General features: G+C 38.1%; 1 protein-coding gene and 1 long non-coding RNA gene across 3 annotated transcripts in view; one reads left to right on the top strand and one right to left on the bottom strand.

Annotated features, from left to right (window-relative positions):
* LOC116051472 (immunoglobulin-like and fibronectin type III domain-containing protein 1) overlaps positions 1-22461 on the top strand; it is a 29966-nt gene extending 7505 nt beyond the window's left edge. The window contains exons 4-24 of the mRNA XM_036002587.1: positions 3977-4096; positions 4656-4798; positions 5190-5289; positions 5425-5469; positions 6147-6180; positions 6343-6526; positions 6674-6787; positions 6877-7045; positions 7269-7541; positions 14244-14368; positions 14530-14671; positions 14870-15163; positions 15318-15614; positions 17687-17866; positions 17985-18113; positions 18199-18507; positions 19808-19893; positions 19976-20168; positions 20271-20567; positions 21347-21673; positions 21806-22461. Coding sequence (XP_035858480.1) covers positions 3977-4096; positions 4656-4798; positions 5190-5289; positions 5425-5469; positions 6147-6180; positions 6343-6526; positions 6674-6787; positions 6877-7045; positions 7269-7541; positions 14244-14368; positions 14530-14671; positions 14870-15163; positions 15318-15614; positions 17687-17866; positions 17985-18113; positions 18199-18507; positions 19808-19893; positions 19976-20168; positions 20271-20567; positions 21347-21673; positions 21806-21810 — 3566 coding nt within the window. The 3' untranslated portion in view covers positions 21811-22461. The remainder of the gene's footprint in view (positions 1-3976; positions 4097-4655; positions 4799-5189; positions 5290-5424; positions 5470-6146; positions 6181-6342; positions 6527-6673; positions 6788-6876; positions 7046-7268; positions 7542-14243; positions 14369-14529; positions 14672-14869; positions 15164-15317; positions 15615-17686; positions 17867-17984; positions 18114-18198; positions 18508-19807; positions 19894-19975; positions 20169-20270; positions 20568-21346; positions 21674-21805) is intronic.
* LOC116051473 overlaps positions 1-22587 on the bottom strand; it is an 87656-nt gene that overhangs the window by 2497 nt on the left and 62572 nt on the right. The window lies entirely within an intron of this gene.

Raw genomic sequence — 22587 nt, 5'->3', positions numbered from 1 at the left:
CACTATAGTTTTAAACAACTTTTTTATACTCTGCTTTCATTTCAGTTGTTGAAACTGTAAATGTTCAACCATTCTTTTTAAGGAATATAAACCCTGGTAACAGTTAATTCTCATAAGGTCCACGTACAAGAAAATTAGTCCATTAAACCATGATGCACAAGCAAAAGAATTGTTTGAAAATGGCTCAATACTACTAAGCACCTAAGGGGACATAGGGGGGAGAAAAAAAACACAGATACATTCTTTTGATTTCTTCTGAGAAATATTTGGGTTCTCTCTCAAAACTTTTTCAGGTTGAAAAAAAAACAAGAAAAGTCAATGTCCTTCCGGATTAGGTCAGCATCATGGAGACAACCACAACAATGGAGCACACACACACCGTGGGAGAGGTTCATAGAATAGAAATCCCAGCGCAGGGCGTCACAGTTTGCCATCAGCCCGCTGTGACCCCTGGCACTGGGGTTTGCGCTGGCTGAATTCAAGGTGCCACAGCCGCTTACTGAAGGTCTGTCTCCAGAACTCCTATCCGCTATCCTCCCGGCACAGTAGTCTCTTAGTGGTAGGGAGTAAGGCAGAGGGACCGCTCAAGCTAATTATTCTCTCATTTGTGGTCTCATAAACAGTAAATTCATCAAATTCAGTATTAAGAACATAATAAAGCAGTTCAATTATTTCAGCCATAGGCATTTCAGACGAGGACTGAAAAAACACCCAGTTTTTTAGTGATTTCAGCCAAAGTAGAGGCTCATCCATATGACAGCTATGAAGATCTTTTGAACAAGATACCAAGAGTCTGTTGATGTTTGTGATTGTGGATCTAATATGACTATATGATGAAATACATTTTGCTGACTGACCCATGAAATCAATGCCCGGCTTAAACATGCAGCTTTAACTGCTGTTCCACATTAATAGGCTGATCAATATTTTCATGCAAACAAATTGCGAAAAAAAACAACCAGCTTGTTAACAGCAGCAAAACTCATGCAATGTTATCAGTGCTCTGCCACATACAGTACATACTGTTCTGTAGCTCCTGCCGCAAGCAATTTACCTCTAATGCGCTTAAGACTGCAAAATGCTGGGGCACCTTGCTCATTTCTCCTTACTTAAACTATATATTCTATAGTTTATATTCTGCCTAATACAGGTCTTACATGCCAAGAGAAAATAATTAAAGATCTCTGGACCAGCTGAACCCCTGTGATCAGCATTAAGTGATGCCACCCTTCGGGATTGCTAAGGGTTAGTCCATATTGGTACTCTCAAGTGTTCTGGGACTTCTGCAAGGCACTTAAACCTGCTTCAATGCCTAATTCTGAGTTTTAAATAGCTTTACAAGTGACCTAAGTTGGACTCATCATTTGTACCTTGCGGACCTCTAGAGACTGCTGAGGGCAATGCTTTTTTTCCCCACACAAAAAACTTCTGGCCAACCTTCCCTGTTTTGAGTGCTCACAATTTAGACTGAACTGTGCTAGAAATAAGAAATAATATAATACGAACATAGGATAGGTGTTAATTAATTACAGACGTCAACCTTCATGTCAGTAACAACTGCTGTGGCCATGAACTGCGTCTTCTTATGAAAAGAGTAAAATATCATTAAAACTTATTCAAATGTTATAAAGTCAAACAACTGCACTACATACATTAACACTAAAATGTAGGCTTCACTAGACTTGAAACCATCCATTTACAACATTTTAATGTGTGCACATAAAGTACAGAACTTTAGAAATGGACTTTAATGTAGAGTAGACCACATACTTGTGCTCTGTGTACACACAAAATGAACCAGTAAATTAACCAGTAAGAAGTAAATTTGCAAGCTAGAAATAACAGCTGAAAAACAAGTTTTACATGTATTCTTGTAATATTGTTTTTCTTCAGAGAAAAAAGTTCAGTTTTCTGCAAATTCATTTAATTCTTTATCTGAAATAAACAGAGAGAGAAACATTGATTCAACTATCTTAAGCCAGAATATTAAAGTTGAATATGAATTGTCTCAAATTCTAATTAACATTAACTCAAAGATCCACTCACGTTTTCAACATGACATAAACATTGATGTTTATGGCCAGAATACTGAATTTATTATAACACAGACTATAAGCTTATTAAACCTGCTACTTACATAAATAAAGTCACTTTGGGGTGCATGTTTATATGAGGATTAAACACTCACTACTAATGACAAGTAGTCTATGAGGTGGGAGAGAAAAAGTACATTATTTTAAAACTATGACTTCTATTACAAAGTTGTCTTAAAAATGTGGTTTTACACATTGGAAAATTGTCTTGATGCATACATTAGATGGAAAGGTTTCAAACTTTTGACCATACTGTTGGTCGCACAACAGATACTGCTACTTATGAACTCTGTTTTGAGGGTATAGTGTAAGAGCAAAGCCAACACACAGGAGAGTAGGTGGGGCTGTAAATTTAGCATTTTGTATTTGCATTTATATATCCCTATTTACAAAAAAGTCCCCCAAACCATACGGCCACATAGGTAATTTGTTCTTACCCTGTAATAAAACCCATAGGAGCTATTTTATAAATTTCCGCCCCTAGCAGTGGCAGGAAATATGACCCACAGGAGTGTTTTTCATTTCATACCTAAACATAACAGCTACAGTTTTAAACATGTCACAGATGGGTTAGGTTTAAGCACAAAAACAACTTGGTTAAGTTTAGAAAAAGATTGTGGTTTGAGGAGAAAATCGGTACATTTGTTACATTACTTCACTTCTTTGTAAACGTAGATGACTTAAAGTGCTCATATTATGCTCATTTTCAGGTTCATAATTGTATTTAGAGGTTATATCAGAATAGGTTGACATGGTTTCATTTTCAAAAAACACCATATTTTTGTTGTACTGCACATTCCTGCAGCTCCTCTTTTCATCCTGTGTGTTGAGCTCTCTGTTTTAGCTACAGAGTGAGGCATCAAACTTCTGTTCCATCTTTGTTGGGAGTCACACATGTGCAGTAGCTAGGTAAGGACTATTACCTGGTCAGAAGCAGAGTATGAGGGCATGCCATGCTAGCAGCTAGGCGAGCATTATAACGTGCGTTCCACAGTGACGCACGTTCGTCACGGAAGTAAAGGCGGGAATACAATAGAGCTGTTTGGAGCAGTTTGTGAACTTCTGTTGGAGATGGTTAAGTGCCTTTGGGGTGTACTTTGGGCTTTTTCACTTTGTAAACCTATAACATGCACAAAAAAGATATATAACACAATAAGGGAAAAAGCCAAAAAGCATAATATGAGTACTTTAATGATGCAGAACGTGACGTAGTTCCGTTTGATAACTAAAGCTAAAATAACTCGCCATTTACTTTTATTTTCAAACGAATTTCAAACAAGACACGAACATCGGTCTCTAGGGTGAAAGTCCTTTCTTTGTTTGACCCAACCACCAACCCTCCTGCCCACTCCTAGCGTACTTTCTTAGTTTTAATACCATGTCACATGACTTGCTGCTTTGCTCCCGTCATAATTATGACAGCCACTAGAAGGCGCCGCTTAACAATAAACGTAAATATGGGTCGTAATTTCTGCTTGTACAAACGACCTATGGGGTCATTTTTTCAGGGAAGGCCAGTCTCCTATTTACACTACAACTACTGGATTGAGATATTTTGTCTTTCCTTAGGCAAAGAAGCCTTTAGAAGTTTGATCCATTATTGTGGATATTTCATCCGAAAAATATGTTGCGTGTTTACACTGACAAATGTTAACTGGGTAATTTGTCTGGGTTTTCTATTTGTGTTTATTATCCAAGTTTGAACTAAATCTAAATAGAGTCTTAAAAAGCCTTTCTTAAAAAACTTTTTTCTTCACAAAGGTGGCTCCTTTAAATAAGTCATTAACATTGTCATGCTTTAATAAGTACACTGTATACTGTATCTTTAACTTGTCCCCTCTATAAATTAGGCTTGTCTAATTATTATTATTATTTTTAATCAGGCATCAAGAAAAAGTCGAAGGTGCCTGGTGTCATAATAACGCAGTTTATTGAGGAACTTCCAGAGGGAATGACAACTCCAGATTTCACCCGCAAACCCATTGCTCTGACTATTCAAGAGGGTAAGTCTTCATGTTTTTGAGAGATAGACTCAAATCCATAATAACATTTAAAAAAAAGATTATTATTATTTTTCCAAATACATAATCAAATGTGTGCTGGACAGTTAAAAAAAATATTGACCTAAATCACAAATGGCAATAAGCAAAATGTAGACTTCAGGAGGGATGAGCAGCCATCCCTACCACATATAGTATGTAGAGATTATTCTTATATTATTCAATTCTTATTAATATATATATTTTTATTTTATATATAATTCAATTTTTGTGATGAGATGACACTCCTTGACTAGGGCTGAATTATGTGAAGTTACATGTATAAAAAACTTACACAACACCAAATGATGAAACATATTAAACAGCATCTTACCCTAATATAACAAACAGAACAATGAATAAAAAAAATTAAAAAAAAAATAGAAATGTTTGTTCAATTATTTTCATGTTGGTAAAGTTTAAATATGTGCCATGTATCTGCAACATACCTATTTGTTTACTGAAAATATAGCAATGAATGATTAGTCACTAATAAGAAAGTTTACATTTAATTGTATTGCAGGTAAATTTGGATTCTTTAAGGCCATAGTTGTGGGCACCCCAACACCTACTGTAACATGGAGCAGAGCAAACGGAGAAATACATTTTCACCCCGACATATGCCAACAAAAGTACGATGAAGTATCTCATGAACATACCATTGAGGTAAGCTTTCAATGCAGTTGAGGTATAAATGATGACAGTCTGCAAGAAACAACAAAGGCATGGTCATATTATGTTTCCAATCAACAAAATTTACCCACGCTCTAAAAAAGAAAGTAATGTCACGTTTCTGATGTAAACAGTGTATGAGGGCAATGCTACAATTTGTAGTCTGATTGTGTGATAATGTACCAAATATAGTGATAAAACACGAGGTTGCAGCAAAACAGGAAACACATGCTTAAATTTGTCCATAGTTTGGGCTTCAATAGAAGTGAATGGGATATGGAGCAATTTTTTGTGCACAGGAAATGTAATATGACAATGCCTAAATACTAAAACAGCTTTTGGTGATAATAAAAATGCCAATGCCACTCTGTTTGCATTTCATTAGTTCCCTAAGGTCTCTCCAGAGGATGCTGACACCTACAAGTGTTTTGCAACAAATGAATATGGAAGGGCTCTTTGCACTGTTGCCTTGAATGTTATTGCAGGTAGGATCCTTATTATACTTGCGTCTCTCTAGTGTGTTATATAATCGTTGCATTATATATCATCTTGCTAAGTTGGCACATTTGTATTGAACTGTGACAAACAGGGAATTGAAACCAAGGCAATTGTTTCTACAGTTGGATTCTCTAAGACCAAGGAATTTCAAAAGCAATCAGAAGAAGGTGAGGTTTCAAATGCATGACTCGCAAATACTTTTTTTAGAAATGTACTAGTTGTTTATGTTTGCTGGCTGTCAGGGTCAAGGCTAACCATTTAAGGCCAAAGACATTACAAAAAGAGTCAGAGAAAGACTGCACCTGTCAGACACAAATAGCACTCAATATGAGACAAACTAGCAATGAAATTTAAAACACATTCATCATATTTTTTAAAAAGACACTTTCATGGAATAGATGAATAAAGGTTGATGGTTTTCATCTAAGCAGTCAATACTCGGAATGATGCAGCAGCTCAATATATTTTCATAGAAAAATGACATTCATTATATTAGTCATTAATTTAAATTACGTGGGGAAAAAAAAACTTATGTAATGGTGCATCTGTCATATCAGTGCAGTGCCACTGTGCGCTGTCACTTGACACATTAATGGCTCTCTAAGAAATTGACTGAAAAACGTGAACATCAGCAACTACAATTGTGCGGTATCTTTGTTAATGTTTTATTTTATTTAAAAAAAAACAATTCTTATGGAGCTTTAATCAAACTATCATATAGTATGTACATTGTCAATGAAATGTAAACATGCTGCTAGGAACCTGCTCTTTTTTAATACTGTTGTAAAAAACAAATATGACATATATATTCAGTGGATTAATGTTTTTTGTTATGGTTCCCCAGATATAACGGACTTAAGAAAAAAGCTTAAAAAGCGGTGAGTGAAATATTGTAAACGTAGCTGTTTGTCTCCTAAAATAACATTTTATGGTAACTTTTTCATAACGTTGATTCCTTTTCTATGAGAGTATTTATTTCAGTGAAAACACAATGGGGTGTGGGGCTTAACACAATTTTTCTTTTTTTCTTCTTTCTACAGTAATCCTGATGGAACACGTGAGCAAAAGCCAATGGAGCCAGAAGAGAAGATCTGGGAAATTCTCCTTAGTGCAGACAAGAAAGACTATGAGCGCATCTGTGTAGAGCATGGTATCACAGACTTCCGCCGCATGCTAAAGAAACTCAATGCAATGAAGAAAGAGAGAGAGGAAGAGATTGCAGAGGTATGTGGCCTTATAATTCTACTTTAATTATATCATAAGCATGTCCAAACATTTGTTGTCTTTCTAGTATTTGTTAGTTGTTTTTTTTACCCGACTCATTAAAAAAATCAAATAATGTGTTTTTTTTTCTCTTTAATTCTACTGTAGTTTGTTTCACACATCGGTAACCTGAAACCTATTGAAGTCGATGACAAGGACTGTGCAACAATTGAATTGGAAATGGACCTCAAAGATCCTAGCAGCAAAGTTTTCCTGTACAAGGTGAGGGGGGTTAACTACTTACTCCAGTGTTATCTTACTGCATTTTATTATATATTATCAATATGGTAACATGCCCATAAATTCTGCAGAATGGCGTCATGGTCCCATTCACCATAGAAGACAGCGAGGAAATGAAGCATAGTTTGAAACAAGTTGGCAAGAAATTTATATTTAAAATAGGTAAACTAAGTTCAGAAGATGCTGGACTCTACTCAGTGGATGTTGGGGGCGTCAATGTATTCTCCACAGAATTTAAAGGTATGTCTTCATCAAGTGATTAAAATTGGATCAGGTTTCCGTAAATTCCGTCCAAGGATAACTGATATATTGTTGCGGTTCGCAGATTCTTTTAACTGTAATTAAATGCACACAATGAGACCGGCCAGCCACCAGGGACCCTGTACAGGGGCAAGATACATTGAAATGAAAGTAGTCTCTCTCTGCTTACTTTTCTATTTGGTGTCTTTCTGTAACCCTGCAGTGCCTAATGTTGACTTTGCTGTCAAAATACAAGAGGTTACAGCAGAAGAACGAGGGGACGCCCTCTTCCAATGTGTCCTGACTGCCCCTCTGAATGAGCTCAAATGGTTGGGCAAAAGCACTCCGCTGACCAATGGTGAAAAATTTGAAATCACTGTATCTGAAGATAAGCTTATCCACAAGTTGATTGTGCGGGACTGTATGCCTTTGGACGCTGGTATCTACGCTGCTGTGGCAGGAATCAAATCATGCAATGCCTGGCTTATAGTTGAAGGTGAGAAAACAACTCTCTTCCTACTATTTTATCCTTGGGGATACTCTTCATGCAGTTTTAAATTCAGTTTGCATCAGCCTGTTCTCATGAACCATTCGTTCAAAAAGTTAAGCACCGTAATTCATAAGCATTACATTTTTTTTGCTGTATTGACTACATTGACGGCCGCCGTATAAGAATGCTGGCCGCGTAGGGAGGAGGTTGGGGAGGATGGGTGGGCGTTAACATACAGGACTTTCAAGCCAGAGAGCAGAGTTCGCTTCCTGGGGAAAACTAAAGTCTTTCACCCAGGAAATGCGCGTTCTGTAGAAGATCCAAACTACAATCTTTTTCCTAATCTTAACTAGTCGTTTTGGTGCCTAATATTAACTTTCGTTGCGGCAAAACACTCATATTTTGTGGACGAAATTTAACCGTAATGTCCGCCAAAGCGACAGGCAGCTTGCTGTGCTTTGTACCCGGCTCAATGTCACCTATTTTTGGGTTACTGAACCACCAACTACCGTTGATAAGAGTGGAGGTCTGTACTCCGGATCATGAAGCTCTGTAGTGGCTTAAACAACTAGCAACTGCAGCTCGGCGTCATGGAGCTCGTAGCCAGCCGGCGGTCTCCTAATTTCGTAGGATATCATACATTTTGGTGTGTGTACATTTTTGTACGATATCATACGGACCCATTTATGAGAATGCGTTGGTTTGCATGCATACATATGGAATACCACGAAGATACTTTCCCCTGACACCAAATAATTGTTAAATTCTATTTTGATATTCAACTTAAAATTATACATATACATTTAACAAATCTTTTATAGCTGACAAAGATCCCGCAAACAAGGGCAAGAAGGCAACTCGCAAAACCACTATGGCTGGAGGCGGCAATGACGAAGATCTGATAAGAATAGCTAAGGAACAGCAGGAAAAATATCAGAAAGAAATGGAAGAAAAAATGGAGGCTGCCAAGAAGGCTCAAGCTGAGAGAGAAGTTACAGAAGCAGCTGCTCGAGCACAGGCTGAAGCAGCTAAAAAGGCAGCAGCTGAAGAAAAAGCTGCAGCTATGGCAGCTGCAAAGGCAAATAAGGCAGCAGGCGGCAAGGATGCAGTTGGGGGTGCTGGAGGTGCTGGAGGTGCTGGAGGTGCTGAAGGGGCTGGTGGTGCAGGCGGTGCAGGCGGTGCAGGCGGTGCTGGGGCTGATGGAACTGGCACTGGCAAAGGTGCAGGTGCTGGTAAAGGCATTGGAGCTAGTGCTGGTGGTGCAAGTGGGGAAGGTGGAGGAGAAGATGGAACTGGAGCTGGGGTTGGAGCTGGAGCTAAAGGTGGAGCTGGGGGCGGAGCTGGGGGCGGAGCTGGAGCTAAAGGTGGAGCTGGGGGTGGGGCTGAGGCCGGAGCTGGAGCTGGTGAATGTTTGGGAGGAGGGGAAGATGCTTCATTTGAAGATTTTGATGAAGAAGGTAAAAGAAAAGAAGCAAGAGGAGGAGAGGGAGAAGGACAAGCTGGAGAGGGAGGAGAAGGAGATGGAGATGGAGAAGGAAAACAAAAGAAGAAACGTGTGAGAGATGGTCCACTTGTTCCCGACACAGTGATAGGTAAGAAATTAATTCATACTACAATGTATGTTGACAGACTTAACGACAACATTTTTTTTCCAAAATGTGGCCTGTTATTCTTTTCTTTCTCTAAATGCTCATCAGGATGCAATATAAACATCTTCGTAGAGAAACGTCTTTATTTTTGGAAATGTCATTATTAATATCATCAATAGTAGTAGCATAGAAGGTATATGTATTTTGTCGTTGTGTTTGTCGTTTTGATATGTCTCTTTTTTCTTTTGTCTACATTTTGCAACACTCTTGATCTTTATGATGTTACTGTTTGTCTTTTCCATTAACTTTCAGATTCATTAATAAAAGTCTATTAATCTTTAATTCATATCTTTAAAAATATATTTACCAACAATCAACAATACTCTAATAATATGCATGACATTCTGAAATAAATTGGCTATTTATTATCACTAATAGGAGATAGCATTGATGAGGAAATCACATATCAAGAAGGTGAAAATTCTGGGAAAAAAGGAAAACGTCCCAAAAAGAAAAATGTGGAAGTTGCAGAAGCTGTTGTGGGTAAGAAATGTCAAAGGCTGCATGCTGTAGACAATTTACTGACTATTAAAGTAATTTGCAAACGAAAATTACTTTGACATCAAAACGGAAGGAAATCCTAAACACTTCCTAACTTTGGTGCAGCTGTATTAAAGGACCGGTGTGTAGGGTTTAGTGGCATCTAGCAGTGAGGTTGCAGATTGTAACCAACTGAATACCTCCTTCCAAGTGTGAAGAGAACCTACAGTGGCCTTCAGGTGAAAGCAAAAGGCCCACTCTAGAGCCAGTGTTTGGTTTGTCTGCTTTGGGCTACTGTAGAAACATATCGGTGCAACATGTCAAGTTCTGTGTGTAGATATGAGCTCATTCTCAGCTAACTGAAACACAATGATTCTTAGTTTCAGGTGATTATACACTAATGAAAACATAATTATGAATATTTTATTCAATTTCTGCCAATAGATCCCCCTAAATCCTACACCCCGGTCCTTTAACAATAAATTGATATAACACTGACCAAATTAAACTGCCGACACTGACACTTTACAAAGTGCTAAACTGCTCCGCTTTGCCGATCGTACAATTAGCTAAAAGCTCCATGTGGGCTGGGTAAATTTCAAGACATATATATATATATATATAAAGGTCTTGTTAAGCCTCAGTGACAAAGTGTACTTTATCTAGTTTATAAAAGATTGTAGCATGAATTCAGAGTTATGTTTATTAATTATTCTTGATTCTTGGAGTTCTAGAGCCTACGAGAAAAAACAGTAGAGTTTAGTTTTGGCGGGAAATTTAATAGCTAATTTTCAGTCCAAAAACAATTGAAAACCCTGGGCTTTAAGTATTTACTTATTAACTATCTGCTTTATCAATAATTTTGCCAGCATTATTTATTATAATTTTATACGTCTATATCTTTGTTTGTTTTTGTGCCTCTTCTGAGAACTAGACAGCAGGATAGTATGCATATGCTATGCTAAATTCAGCATTCTCCTCCATCTAATCATTTACTTAAATAAATATAGATATGTTCTATATTTGTATTTTGTATGTATTATGTGTGCTTTCATGTTTGTAGACTTGTGTGTCTTTTTGTTGTCATAAATACCTCGTTTGATTCATGAACAAGTTTGTTATTGGTAAAAAAATGGAAAAGGTGACTTACAGATGTTTTCAAGTTGAGAACATAAAAGGTGCCTGGTCCTAATTGATTTTTAGATTTGGTATTTTTAAGTAACAGAAATACTACAGTATATACCAGTCATTGGTATTACTCCTTGTGGTAAAATACTTAATAAACTTAAAGCTATAGTGCGTAGTTTCTGTCGCCCTCATGAAGAATTCTAAGTCATGACAACAACACTGTCGGCGCGTCCACATAATACAAGCCTTCCGTGATCGCGCACCCCTCCACCTAGTTGCTAGTAGCCACGGAGGATTAAAAAAAAAAATTGTACTCTTCAGAAGAGTTAATTATCTTCACTTGAGTTTCTAGGACTTGAGGCGGTTCGGGGCTTAGCCCGGACCCATTTCAATAAACTGAATCCAGTGCTAAACGATTGGCTTGCCCAGCCTGTTTTCTAGCCAGCGTATGTTCATTTCAGCTGGACAGTTTGTAGATGTAATTTATATGGCGCTAACATTTGGCCTAATCATAACTGGCCTGGCAACCCAAAGGCCAAGGTTTTGTTTCCAGATATGTGTGGTGACTTATGATGGGGGGGGGGGGGTCTGAGGGGTAATATAAAAACTTAATGGAATATATTGCAGTAAGGCTGTCAGGCATTCTGTATTGCTTTCAACTATTTATTCTCCTTTGGATCAACTTTTCTAAAATCTGAGTCAGCACACATGTAGCCTAGGTATCATTTACTCTTCCCTACTCTTTTGCGTCTTTTGTTGGGGAAGTAACCTCCTTAAATGTGCATATGACAATTATTCACCTCAATGATACAATAATTAATTTAAAATTTTTGTTTGAGCAATATTTCTGCTCATGTCCAAAACTTTGTGCACATTCAAAATACAGTATAACTCATCCCATCTCTGCTCTCTGAGATTTGGAGTCGTTGTGATATTTTGAGAAAAATAATGTTATAATAGGCTATTACAAGAATAAAGTCACTATATTTCAGAAAATAATCTACCTGCACCATAGTCTGCTGTGCATTACGTGATTGCTCTGCTGATACGGTAGATCTCAGACCTTTTGACAGACACACAGCCCCGTTTGGGTCTCTGGTCTCTGAATGAGACAAAGTTTAGGGAAGTGGCTGTACGCTGCTCTACATCTAAGGTGGAAAACCGACACTGCTGCAGAAATACACGGAGCACAAACACGTCACATCTGCCGCAGCATGTCGAGAGCAGAGCGCATCCATAAACCTGAAGCTGCACAGCTTTTTACAGCGAGAGTGGACACTAAGCGACGCACAGGTCTGCTTCAGAGCTCTGTGTGTTTGAGTCTGAACCATAGACTGGAAACGTCACGTCACAGGAACTTCAAATAACTTCAATTAAACCTTTCACAGAGCTTTGCTCACGTAAAGACGGTTGCTAGGTGATAGCAACAAATACAGCATGGTTGGACCCTGCACGTAGAGAGAGAGAGAGAGAGAGAGAGAGAGAGAGAGAGAGAGAGAGAGAGAGAGAGAGAGAGATATCCGGGGCTATTCATAAAACATTCGGGGCTGTGGCACTTGTAAAATCGGCTGACGCCGCCTCTGGCCATGCTGAGAAATACAGAGAGTTGTGTGGAGCTGATAGTCTTGATTAGCTTTGTATCAACTCATTTGGCAATGGCTTGAATGTAATGGGCGTTCATTAATATCAAAAAGTTACGCACTAAAGCTTTAATAAAGGATTTATAATACCATGCAACAAGTGATACTTAATAGCAAAACAGTTTTACCTGCAAAATGAAAAACAATCCATGAGGCCCTTAGATTAATTAAGCCACTTCACAATGGCACCATTATGGAACCCATCTTTTCCTCACCTTTTCCACCACCCTCTTCTTCCGTATTGAAGCTAATGCTTGTTTTTTCTGTTGTTGCTGCTGATCTTTTTTCATGCTCCATGTTCACATTTTATTTGTTATTGTTAATGTTTCATTGATGTTATTTGTAAGGCATATCCAACAGAAAATGAGAAACATTGGATTGATGGTAATTACGATGATATCCCCTAAAACTGCAAAAGCAAAAAACACAGAAGCGAGTGGTGCCACTGGTGATAATGGAAACGGGCCAGCAGCAGGCTGTGATGAATCTGCTGAAAATGGTGAGGGTGCGGACGGCGGTGAGCCAGCAACAGCTGGCATGCGTTCAGGCCGTGCACGGCAAGGCCCATTGATCGTGGAGACAGTTAGTGGTAAGATTACTGGCGCTGCATTTACTGCTGCATGGGAAGCACTGCCACTGAATAAAGTCATTTGATGAGCAGATGACTTTTCCAGGGGTTTAAGGGTTAACATAAAAAGTGTGTGGCGACTGAGCAGAATGCTGCATTTGAACTCTAATTGGTTAAATGTCCTTTTAGAATTATCAGAGAGTTTAGCAAGAGTGGATTTGTGGACCTTAAGAGTGCCTTTAAGAAATGCTAATCAAATCTGATGCACTAACAGTTTTTGTCTATAGCACACAATTTAACAATGAAATTAATCTAAACATACTTTAGTCTTTTTGTTTAGTAGACAATAGAACAGCATTTGTTATATCATTTTATTTCTATGACCTACAGGTTGGATATAAGCAGGCAATGTGTCCACCTCAGAGAGAGTGAGTGAGTGAGTGAGTGAGTGAGTGAGTGAGTGAGTGTGTGTGTGTGTGTGTGTGTGTGTGTGTGTGTGTGTGTGTGTGTAAGTATTGTTTAAATGCACCTGTGCTCTGTGTTAACAATGTTGCTTGCCTTTCTAATTGTTAATTCAGGATGAGTCGGTGCATTGAGGTTAATTATTTAAATGAGAAAACGCAGACCTGATCATGTTCTTGACGCAACAACTGCTACACGTGTGTGTAAACACAATCTTACATAATTTGAAGATGGAAGACAACCCAAGCTGACTTTGGAGGATGACCACACAATCAATTTCTGCACAATGAAGACTGAATTCAGATCAACCACACAAAATGCTGATTTCTTCCACTGACGTAGGAAATGTCAGTCTTGAGTGGGATTTTTTCTTATATGGTATTTTAAAAGCGTGTATTTCTTTCAAGAGTAACTAAGTGAACAGAGGCAAATGAAAGCCTCGCTTAAGGTATTCTTATGAGCTGCAACGCTGAAAAAACTTTCAAGATAAAGAAGACCACTACCAAACAAGACCGAATCATCAAGCTACTCACTGACCAAGTTTCAAATAAATGCCAAATGCGCTCTTTCTGACATCACATCTGCATTTTAACATGTATTTTATAATTGATTATAGAATACGTGATATCAACAGAAATAAAATGTGTGGTGTTTGTCTGTGAGGTAAGTGTGTACACATCCATGCATGGATGCATTACAACAACCTGAAACAACAGCTTGTATGCAGATGTTAGCTGTTGGCCCTGTGCATTCACTAACTTACTGGTTGATGAATCCTCAGACCCAGGAGTTCACTTTCATGCTGGGCTTTCTGACTGCAAAGCCATTGTTGGAGAAGCAGCAGAGCTGGAGTGTAAAGTGAGCAGGGAAGACTGCGAGGGAATCTGGTACAAAGATGGAGATGAGGTAAGCCCAGTGTCTAAATGTGGTTATTATGAATAATATAGGCTTTGATGTAATTGCAGTAATATAGCCAAACAGGAATTGGCAATTATTGTATTCATACAGGTGAGAGCTTCAGATGAGAGTTCATTCATATTTGTTGTGGTACCATTTGTTTTTTCCAGATTAAATCATCTGAGGGTATAACCATTTCAAAGGAAGGAACTTTCCATAGGCTGAAAATTCACAAAGTCACAGAGGAATTTGCTGGAAAATATAAATTTGAAGCAGATGGGCGGAAGACAGAGTCCTTGATTATTGTTGAAGGTAAAAAAAACTTACAGAAATTGCTTACTTGCATAAACAGGTTGCATCACTCATTAGAAAGTGCCCGCAGGTCATGGTCGTGATAATAATGAATTTTTCCACTGCTTTTATTTTGAAGTTTATCTCACTTGTACTACTTGTAGATACAGTAGCATGACACTGCTTAAAAAATCTGTATTGTTTTACCAATTATTTTAGATCCACCCAGATTTTCTACTGAGGACCTGGAAGCATTTAAAATCCCTTCAACCGTGAAAAAAGGACAAAAAGCTACCTTCAAACTACCTTATGTTGGACGGGAACCTATAAAAATTCAGTGGTACCTTGAGGGTGAAGAGCTTTCAGAAGAAGCAAATATTAAGTTTGATCACTCGGAGGGTTGCACCTGTCTGTTCCTAACTAAGCTGCAGCGCAAGGACAGCGGCGAAGTCAAATTAAAACTCAAAAATGAGTTTGGCACTGTCGAGGCCTTCAGCCAGCTAGTTGTAATGGGTATGTATACAAACATTATTTTACTGTATTTGGTATGCTGTTATAGTGTAAGTGGCCTAAAAATAACCTGTCTAACTAAATTAAATTTTGTTACACTTCAGGTTAAGTGTTCAGCACAGATTCATATTCTATATGCTACTTTGTTTTCTGACAGATAAACCCACTCCTCCAATGGGACCTCTGGAAATTGTTGAAGCCTCCTCCTCTGCACTTGAATTCAAGTGGAGGCCCCCAAAAGACAGTGGTGGCTGCAAGATAGGCAACTATATCCTTGAACGAAATCAAGTTGGCCGCAACACCTGGAAGAAGGTGGGGCCAATTGGTCCAGAGGCCAAATACAGGGACACTGATGTAGACCATGGTAGGAGGTACTGCTATCGCATAAGAGTGGAGACTGAAATGGGCACCAGTGAGCTGATGGAAACGGAGGACATTCAAGCTGGAACAAAAGGTAAACTCAGAACAATATTATCAAACTATGTTATCTTAGAAATACAACGTTTTAGTAAAGGCCGGTCACACCACCCATCATTTCAAGCAAAATTAATTCCAATAGCTAGCAAGGATTGGCAGCTTCACAGAAGCAAAAAAATACACACAATTTTTTTGCATTGAGTTCAAATCTGGTGAACAAACAAATTTGCACGTTTGACCAACAGTGTTGGGAGTAACGCAATTACAGTAATGTATTCCTTTTTGCTGTAACGCAGTAATATAACGCATTACTAATTAAATTTCGGTAATATTATACTCGTTACAATCTCAGTAACGCGAGTTACAACGCATTTTAACGCAACATTTAGTGGTGCATTGGTTTTTTTAAGAATTCACCAACACCGCGACACATTTCTTCACAGAAAAAAAAAAAAGCCGTATTATTTTCCTGTCGCTGTATTCAATGGTTGAGATGACTGCAGAGACAAATACATTTGCGAGATGGATATTATTTTCAGGAGTTATTACGCTGCGTTGAAGTGAGCTGTCCTGTTTCTGTTCCCGTGGTCAGAACCAGAACCAGAGACGGTACGGACAGCATGTATGTCCCAACAGGTGACGGTACATCAGCAGCTGACAGATATAAACATGTCGGGAATTAATGTTGAGGCTTGCTACACGTAAATATCATTGCATTTTATCAGCCGTAGAGAGTAACTATGCCTGTAGTGGAATGGCTTCGAATGACGACCAAAAGCGCTTGTCTTTTACTGTGACCATTTACTGTTCAATATGTTGCAGTTTTACAAACAAGAAAGTGAACAACTTGAGCCTGACGGACATGTCGCTTCTCAGTAAGCTAGCAAGAGTAGGCTACACAACAGACAACTCGTGTAGCCTACTTCAAAATAAAAGCACTTCCTGTGACGGTTCGCAGTAAAACTAAATTACTGTTAAATAAGGTTGTGTAGGCTACCTTTTCACAAATCAGCTGTAAATCAAGTACTGTAAATAATGTAAATAGTGAGTTTTAATCACACTATAATTGAACATTTCCTTTAGAGTGTTTTAACCTAAACAACATGAATTTCTTATTGAAGTGCTATAAACAAACATTTTACAACAATGCCGTACTTTTAATTGAGTATTTTCATTTTCTCCTACTTGCCTATTATACATTTTACTTATCTATTTTGTATAGCTTTAGTTACTTTGCATATTTATATTAATTATACAAAATATGAATAATCTATGATGTATTAAAGTGGATAAAGAGGAGACTTTATTGATCCGGTGGTGAAATTCACAAGCTAGCTGCCAAATCAAACTTCCCCTGTTATTTTGGTGAAAGTAACTCAAAAGTAATGCAAAAGTAGTGTAACGCATTACAATTCAGAGACAGTAATATTGTAATATAACTAATTACTCTCAAATGACAGTAACTAGTAATCTATAATGTATTACATTTTGGAAGTAACTTGCCCAACACTGTTGACCAATAGCAAATGGTCTTGATAGTGTTGACCTTTAAAGGGAACGGAGAACTGCAGAGCCAAAATGGAAGAAGCCATTGTACCTTCTCAGTTGTTTTGCATCATCCAGTTTTATTTAACCCTGCTATTCCTGAGTATATTCTGCTCCAGAAAAGAGGAATGATTTTCAGATAGTTATGAGACATTGTCCTGTTAGCAACTCTTCAATTACTATTTATTGAATAAAACAATGTACAGTTCTAAGAACGGCATCACAGGGGAAAGTTAACGTCACATTACAGAGAAAATAAAAAAAAAGCTCAGAGGGCTATTGAGACTGCATTGCACTTGCATGTTCTGGCTTGCTAGCATGTTAGCCGTTATATCACCAGCTACAATAGTTCACCAACCAGCCCTGTGATTATCCCCCACATCACCAAGCCTCTACCATCACTTATTTCAATAGATGACACCAATGAATTTCGATGAGCCACTTTCAGGTGTGATCGGGTCTCCCCAGAACAAACCTTTGTAATTTTAACATCACAATCAATTCTCCCAATTCTACATTTTTGACTAGGAAATGACTTAAAGAACCCTTTTTTTGTGTGTACAGCATACCCTGGCCCTCCATCAGCCCCAAAGGTTATAAGTGCCTTCAAGGACTGCATCAACCTCTCTTGGTCTCCTCCATCCGACACTGGAGGAACCAATATTCTGGGATACAAACTTGAAAAACGCAAGAAGGGCAGCAACCTGTGGGGTGCAGTAAACACACCTGATGACATGATCAAAGGTTACTCTATTATTCATACATTATGTCTGTTTGATCATGTTATAATAGTCTGTTACAACACATAAGTGAATGTTTATTGCTGTAGTTCCTATATTGCATATTTATTTTTCCCATATAGGTAAGGGAGTCGGTGTTAAAGATGTTGTCGAGGGCATGGAGTACGAATTCCGTGTGTCAGCAATCAACAACTCTGGAGCGGGTGAATTCAGTACACCATCTGAGTTTGTGTTTGCCAGAGACCCTAAAAGTAGGTGGACATTAAGAACAGTCATTATTTCATCAACACTTCATACAGTCAAATTGCAGCACTGAATATGAATCATGTGTTACAGAGCCTCCTGGTAAAGTCATAGACTTTAAAGTGACAGATTCCACCTACACAACCCTGTCCCTGTCTTGGACCAAACCCAAGGACATTGAGGGGGTTGAGGATGAAGCCAAAGGATATTTTGTGGAGATCAGGCCTGCAGAAAATACTGAATGGGATCGCTGCAATGCAAATGCAATAACCTTGAATTTCTATACAGTGAAAGGCTTGAAGTCAATGGCCATGTACTGGGTGAGAGTCATTGCTACTAATGATGGAGGACAGGGAGAGCCACAGGAGCTGGATAATTACATCCTTGCTATGCCCCCTCCAGGTAAGAAAATCATGATTACTAGAACTCTACTGTATCAATACTTATTAGTTAAAGACCCAGTAGTAGTACAATAAGTGAGTTTAACTTTATAATCCTGACATTAGGTAACCTAAATAAATTAATAGATACTCCACAAACCCAATTAGGAGTTACCTTGTTCAGGATCATTAAAGCATGGTTTGAACAATCAAGATAAATGCTATGATGTAGGGATGTCAAGAGACCTGGTACTTCGGTACTAAAATTGTGAAAACGTGACAGTACTCGTTTTTCTACAGTAGCGTAGGTACCGGAGGATGCAATTCTTCCGGACCTGATGGGGAAGTATACGCCTACAAGTGCTCTAGTTTGCCGCTAATTGCTGGAGAAGAAGAAGAACGCCCACCAGCACAGGAAAATAGAGCGCCTCATCTCCGTTGCCGTGCACGACGGCTTGATTGCAGTCAGCCTCTGGCTTTACCGTAACATTACATCTATAGCAACAGCTATCCCGACTTCACCTGGAGCTCGCAAACCGGAAGTAAAGTCTGTTTTTTTTCTCTGCCAGCAGAGAGAAACAGACTAACTAATAAACATGCTTGCTGTCTGGGAGTTCCAGGTGAACTCATGGAAGACAGTACCATACGCTAGCTGTGTGGTGATGCCAGGCTTCAGAACAGCGGGCTGTGCGCCCAGAAGACTGACATTTTCTCCTGATTACATGTAAATCACACTCATCATCACCCCCCCCCCCCACCTACACACTGTGGTATCAACTTTAGTATCAAGTATCATGTACTTTTGGTGGTATTGGTACCTACCTAGATTTTTGGTATCGTGACATCCCTACTCTGATGAACTGGGTTTCTGGGTAGATCTAATTGTCTTTTCCATCTTATCACCAGTAACGGAAGTATCATATGATTATGATATATGACTCATGTTCAGAATGCAACTGCAAATTCAGGATATATGTACATTTGCAAAGAAAATATTTATTTATATATTTAAAAAAAGAATAATAATAATAACCAACACAATAGTGTGCGCATGAAAACCTTCAAAGAGTTTAGTTGGTTGGTGTCAATTTGTTTTGATTATAGTGGTGGGGCATTGTTTGAATCAGTAAAAAAAATAGTCCAGGTCAAATGAAGAACACAGATGATTGCAGCAGTACAGCATAGTGTACTATAAAAGAAAAGTAAATTAATATTTTTGTAGTTTTGCAGTGGAATCATCTGAATTTTCTGGTTTGCCCTTTATCCTGGAAAAGCTCAAATGAATGCCATAATGACCAACTTTCACCCTTCTGTTTACCTAGTGAGACCACGATTCACGGATGCCAAAATGAAGAGTTTCGTGATAGTGAGAGCAGGAAATTCTGCACGATTCAACATTAACTTTGAGGTAATTTAGGAAGTAATTAAGAAGACATATTTAACAATCTCTTTTTGTCCTTAACAAAATTATATTTTCACATTCTTTTTAGGCCTCTCCTTGGCCTGAGGTCATCTGGCTGAAAGATGGAGTACCAGTGTCTAAAAAGGTGACCATCAGCAATTCAGAGGGAACATCCCAGCTTCTGATTCCATCTGCTGAGCGCAGAGATACTGGAATCTACACTATCATTGTCAAGAATATTGTCGGCCAAGAATCATTCAGCACTGAAATTAGAGTCACAGGTGAGTTCGGTAAAATACTATATGTTCTTACTGTATGAATAATTTCCTCCTTTTCCATATACTGTAGATAAAAAGAAAAAAACATTTGTATCTGAACTCCAGATGAGCCAAAACCACCAGGTCCCGTGGAGACAGACGAAAATGTGCCTGGCACAGTGACCGTTTCATGGACTGCATCTCCAGATGAGAAACGTGATGACAGGCTGCACTACATGGTGACTAAGCGTGATTCAACTAAGACAGCATGGCACACCATTGGAGATCACATCTTCAACAATAGATTCACAGTCTGCAACATAATGCCGGGAAGAGAATACCAGTTCAGAGTCTATGCAAAGAATGACATGGGCGCCTCCAAACCCTCTGAATCACAAAAGTGGCTTATTCCTACTAAAAAAGGTATGTCAGTGCTCATGACCCCGGTTTGTCTAAAAAAAGATCAATATCTGTATTTGAAGAAACATGGAATTTTTCACCAAGACACAGGCTTAAGCAAATACAGTACTATCATTTTATCCACAAAAACACTAAGGCTACAAACAAAGTTGAATAGTTTGTATCTTTCATAACAATCTACAAAGATTGCACCGCCTAATTTACCATCTACTTTAAAAAGACTGATGCCATTGGGCCATACATTTATTGCGTCAACGTAGTTTTTTTTCTGTATGTTTTTATGACTTTATTTTTGTCCAATGAAAGTGCATAGGTCATTACACAAAATGCAGGTTCACATTTTGGGTCAATACAACAATAATTTAAGCCTCACCATCAGTCTAAAGATCAACCCTTGTTTTAGCCCTTAACATTTATTTTCTTCTTGTGTTAAGAGTTAAGAACAATAGTCTGTCAATATTCAACCAATTAATCTGGCCGATATGTTAGCTTTTGACTGGATTTGATCTGGTCATCTCACTAAATATAGTATCTTTGAGATGTTTGTTTTTTTTATTTTATTTATAGCTATCCATATAATTTTGATACCCCAAACCATTTGGATGACACTATCTATTAGCACAGACACAGAAACGGAATTAAATATTATTTCTATGTTGCTATGCTGTAATATCATGAAGAACTGTACCTGTAGAACCACCCTCAGGTCAATGTTGAAATATGTTCTCCCGTTACGTGATTACAATTCTAATTTCATGCCATGCATATCTAATTTCTTCCAGAAAAGTTTACTATGAACATGCCAGAAACAAAGGCATGTAATCTACAGTGTCCTCCCAAGTTCATTGTCCCATTGAAAATGCACACTGCTCCTCAAGGGTATGAATGCTACATGAGCTGTGCTATAAAAGGGGATCCAACACCTCATGTGACATGGCTCCGCAACAGTATCAGTCTGAATACCAACACTAACTACTTCATCTCCAACACCTGTGGAGTCTGTTCTCTGCTTATATTGAGGGTTGGACCTAAAGACTTCGGGGAGTACAAGGTTGTCGCAGAAAGCTCTTTGGGGAGGGCAGAGTGCTCCACTAAACTAACAGTCAGAGGTAAATCTTTACCAGAATGTAACTGTATTTTAAAGATGCCACTGTATCACTATGTTCTGCATTGATATGCATGTTCTACAGTGATGATCTTTGAAATCTGAAACTAATAACTGCCTTTGTCTTTTTTTCCAGAATAAATGAACACACTGAAGATGTTCTTAGAAGAATTGTTCTAAAACGCTAACAGAAACCAAGTTGTGGTAATTTGCATACTGCATCTTTAGAGTTAAGCAAATCCTGTCAAATGTAGAATGAATGATTATTTAATATTGCCAGTGATACTTTCCTTATAGGTCGTTAACTCTATGACAAATTCCTATACAGGCTGGCATTTATTTAAAGTTAAACTAAATAAAGTCTTAGGCCAACAAACTTTGCTGAAAAAAAGCCACAAACGTGTTTTGTTTGTTTTGATTTCAACTGTGCAATCCTCTAAATAAAATGCAAGCTTGAAATACTAGTGTGCAATTTGGCATGTTTTAATGGTGGTAATATGCATGTTAAACAGCAACATATTTACAGTACAGGACACTGTGTAGCAGTGATTTGTTGATTTAAAGTGTTAATTTAAGGTGTTTGTCTAAAGCATCTGCATCTGCTTGTGTCAGTTATTTTTTTTAGATGTATAGTGATTGTTTGGTTGCAATTCCGTAATTGTGGATTTACAATCTTCCTTTATAGTGAAACTGAGATGAGAAAAAATACTGACATGACAAATGTTTATGATACTGAATGTTATACATATGAAAATGTGTGGGTTTAGTGTAAATAAAGACTTCATACTGTTACTTTGACATGGAATTTTTGATCTGAGCGGAATATCACTTTAAAAAAAAACAGTTAACACTTAACAGAAATATACTACCAGTCAAACGTTTGGGGTCGCTTAGAAATTTCCATTCCACTCCATTACA

This window comes from Sander lucioperca, chromosome 6, assembly GCF_008315115.2.
Source record: "Sander lucioperca isolate FBNREF2018 chromosome 6, SLUC_FBN_1.2, whole genome shotgun sequence".
Taxonomy (NCBI): Eukaryota; Metazoa; Chordata; class Actinopteri; order Perciformes; family Percidae; genus Sander; species Sander lucioperca.
Note: the sequence above shows the minus strand (reverse complement) of the source record. Positions and strands in the feature narration are given on the sequence as shown.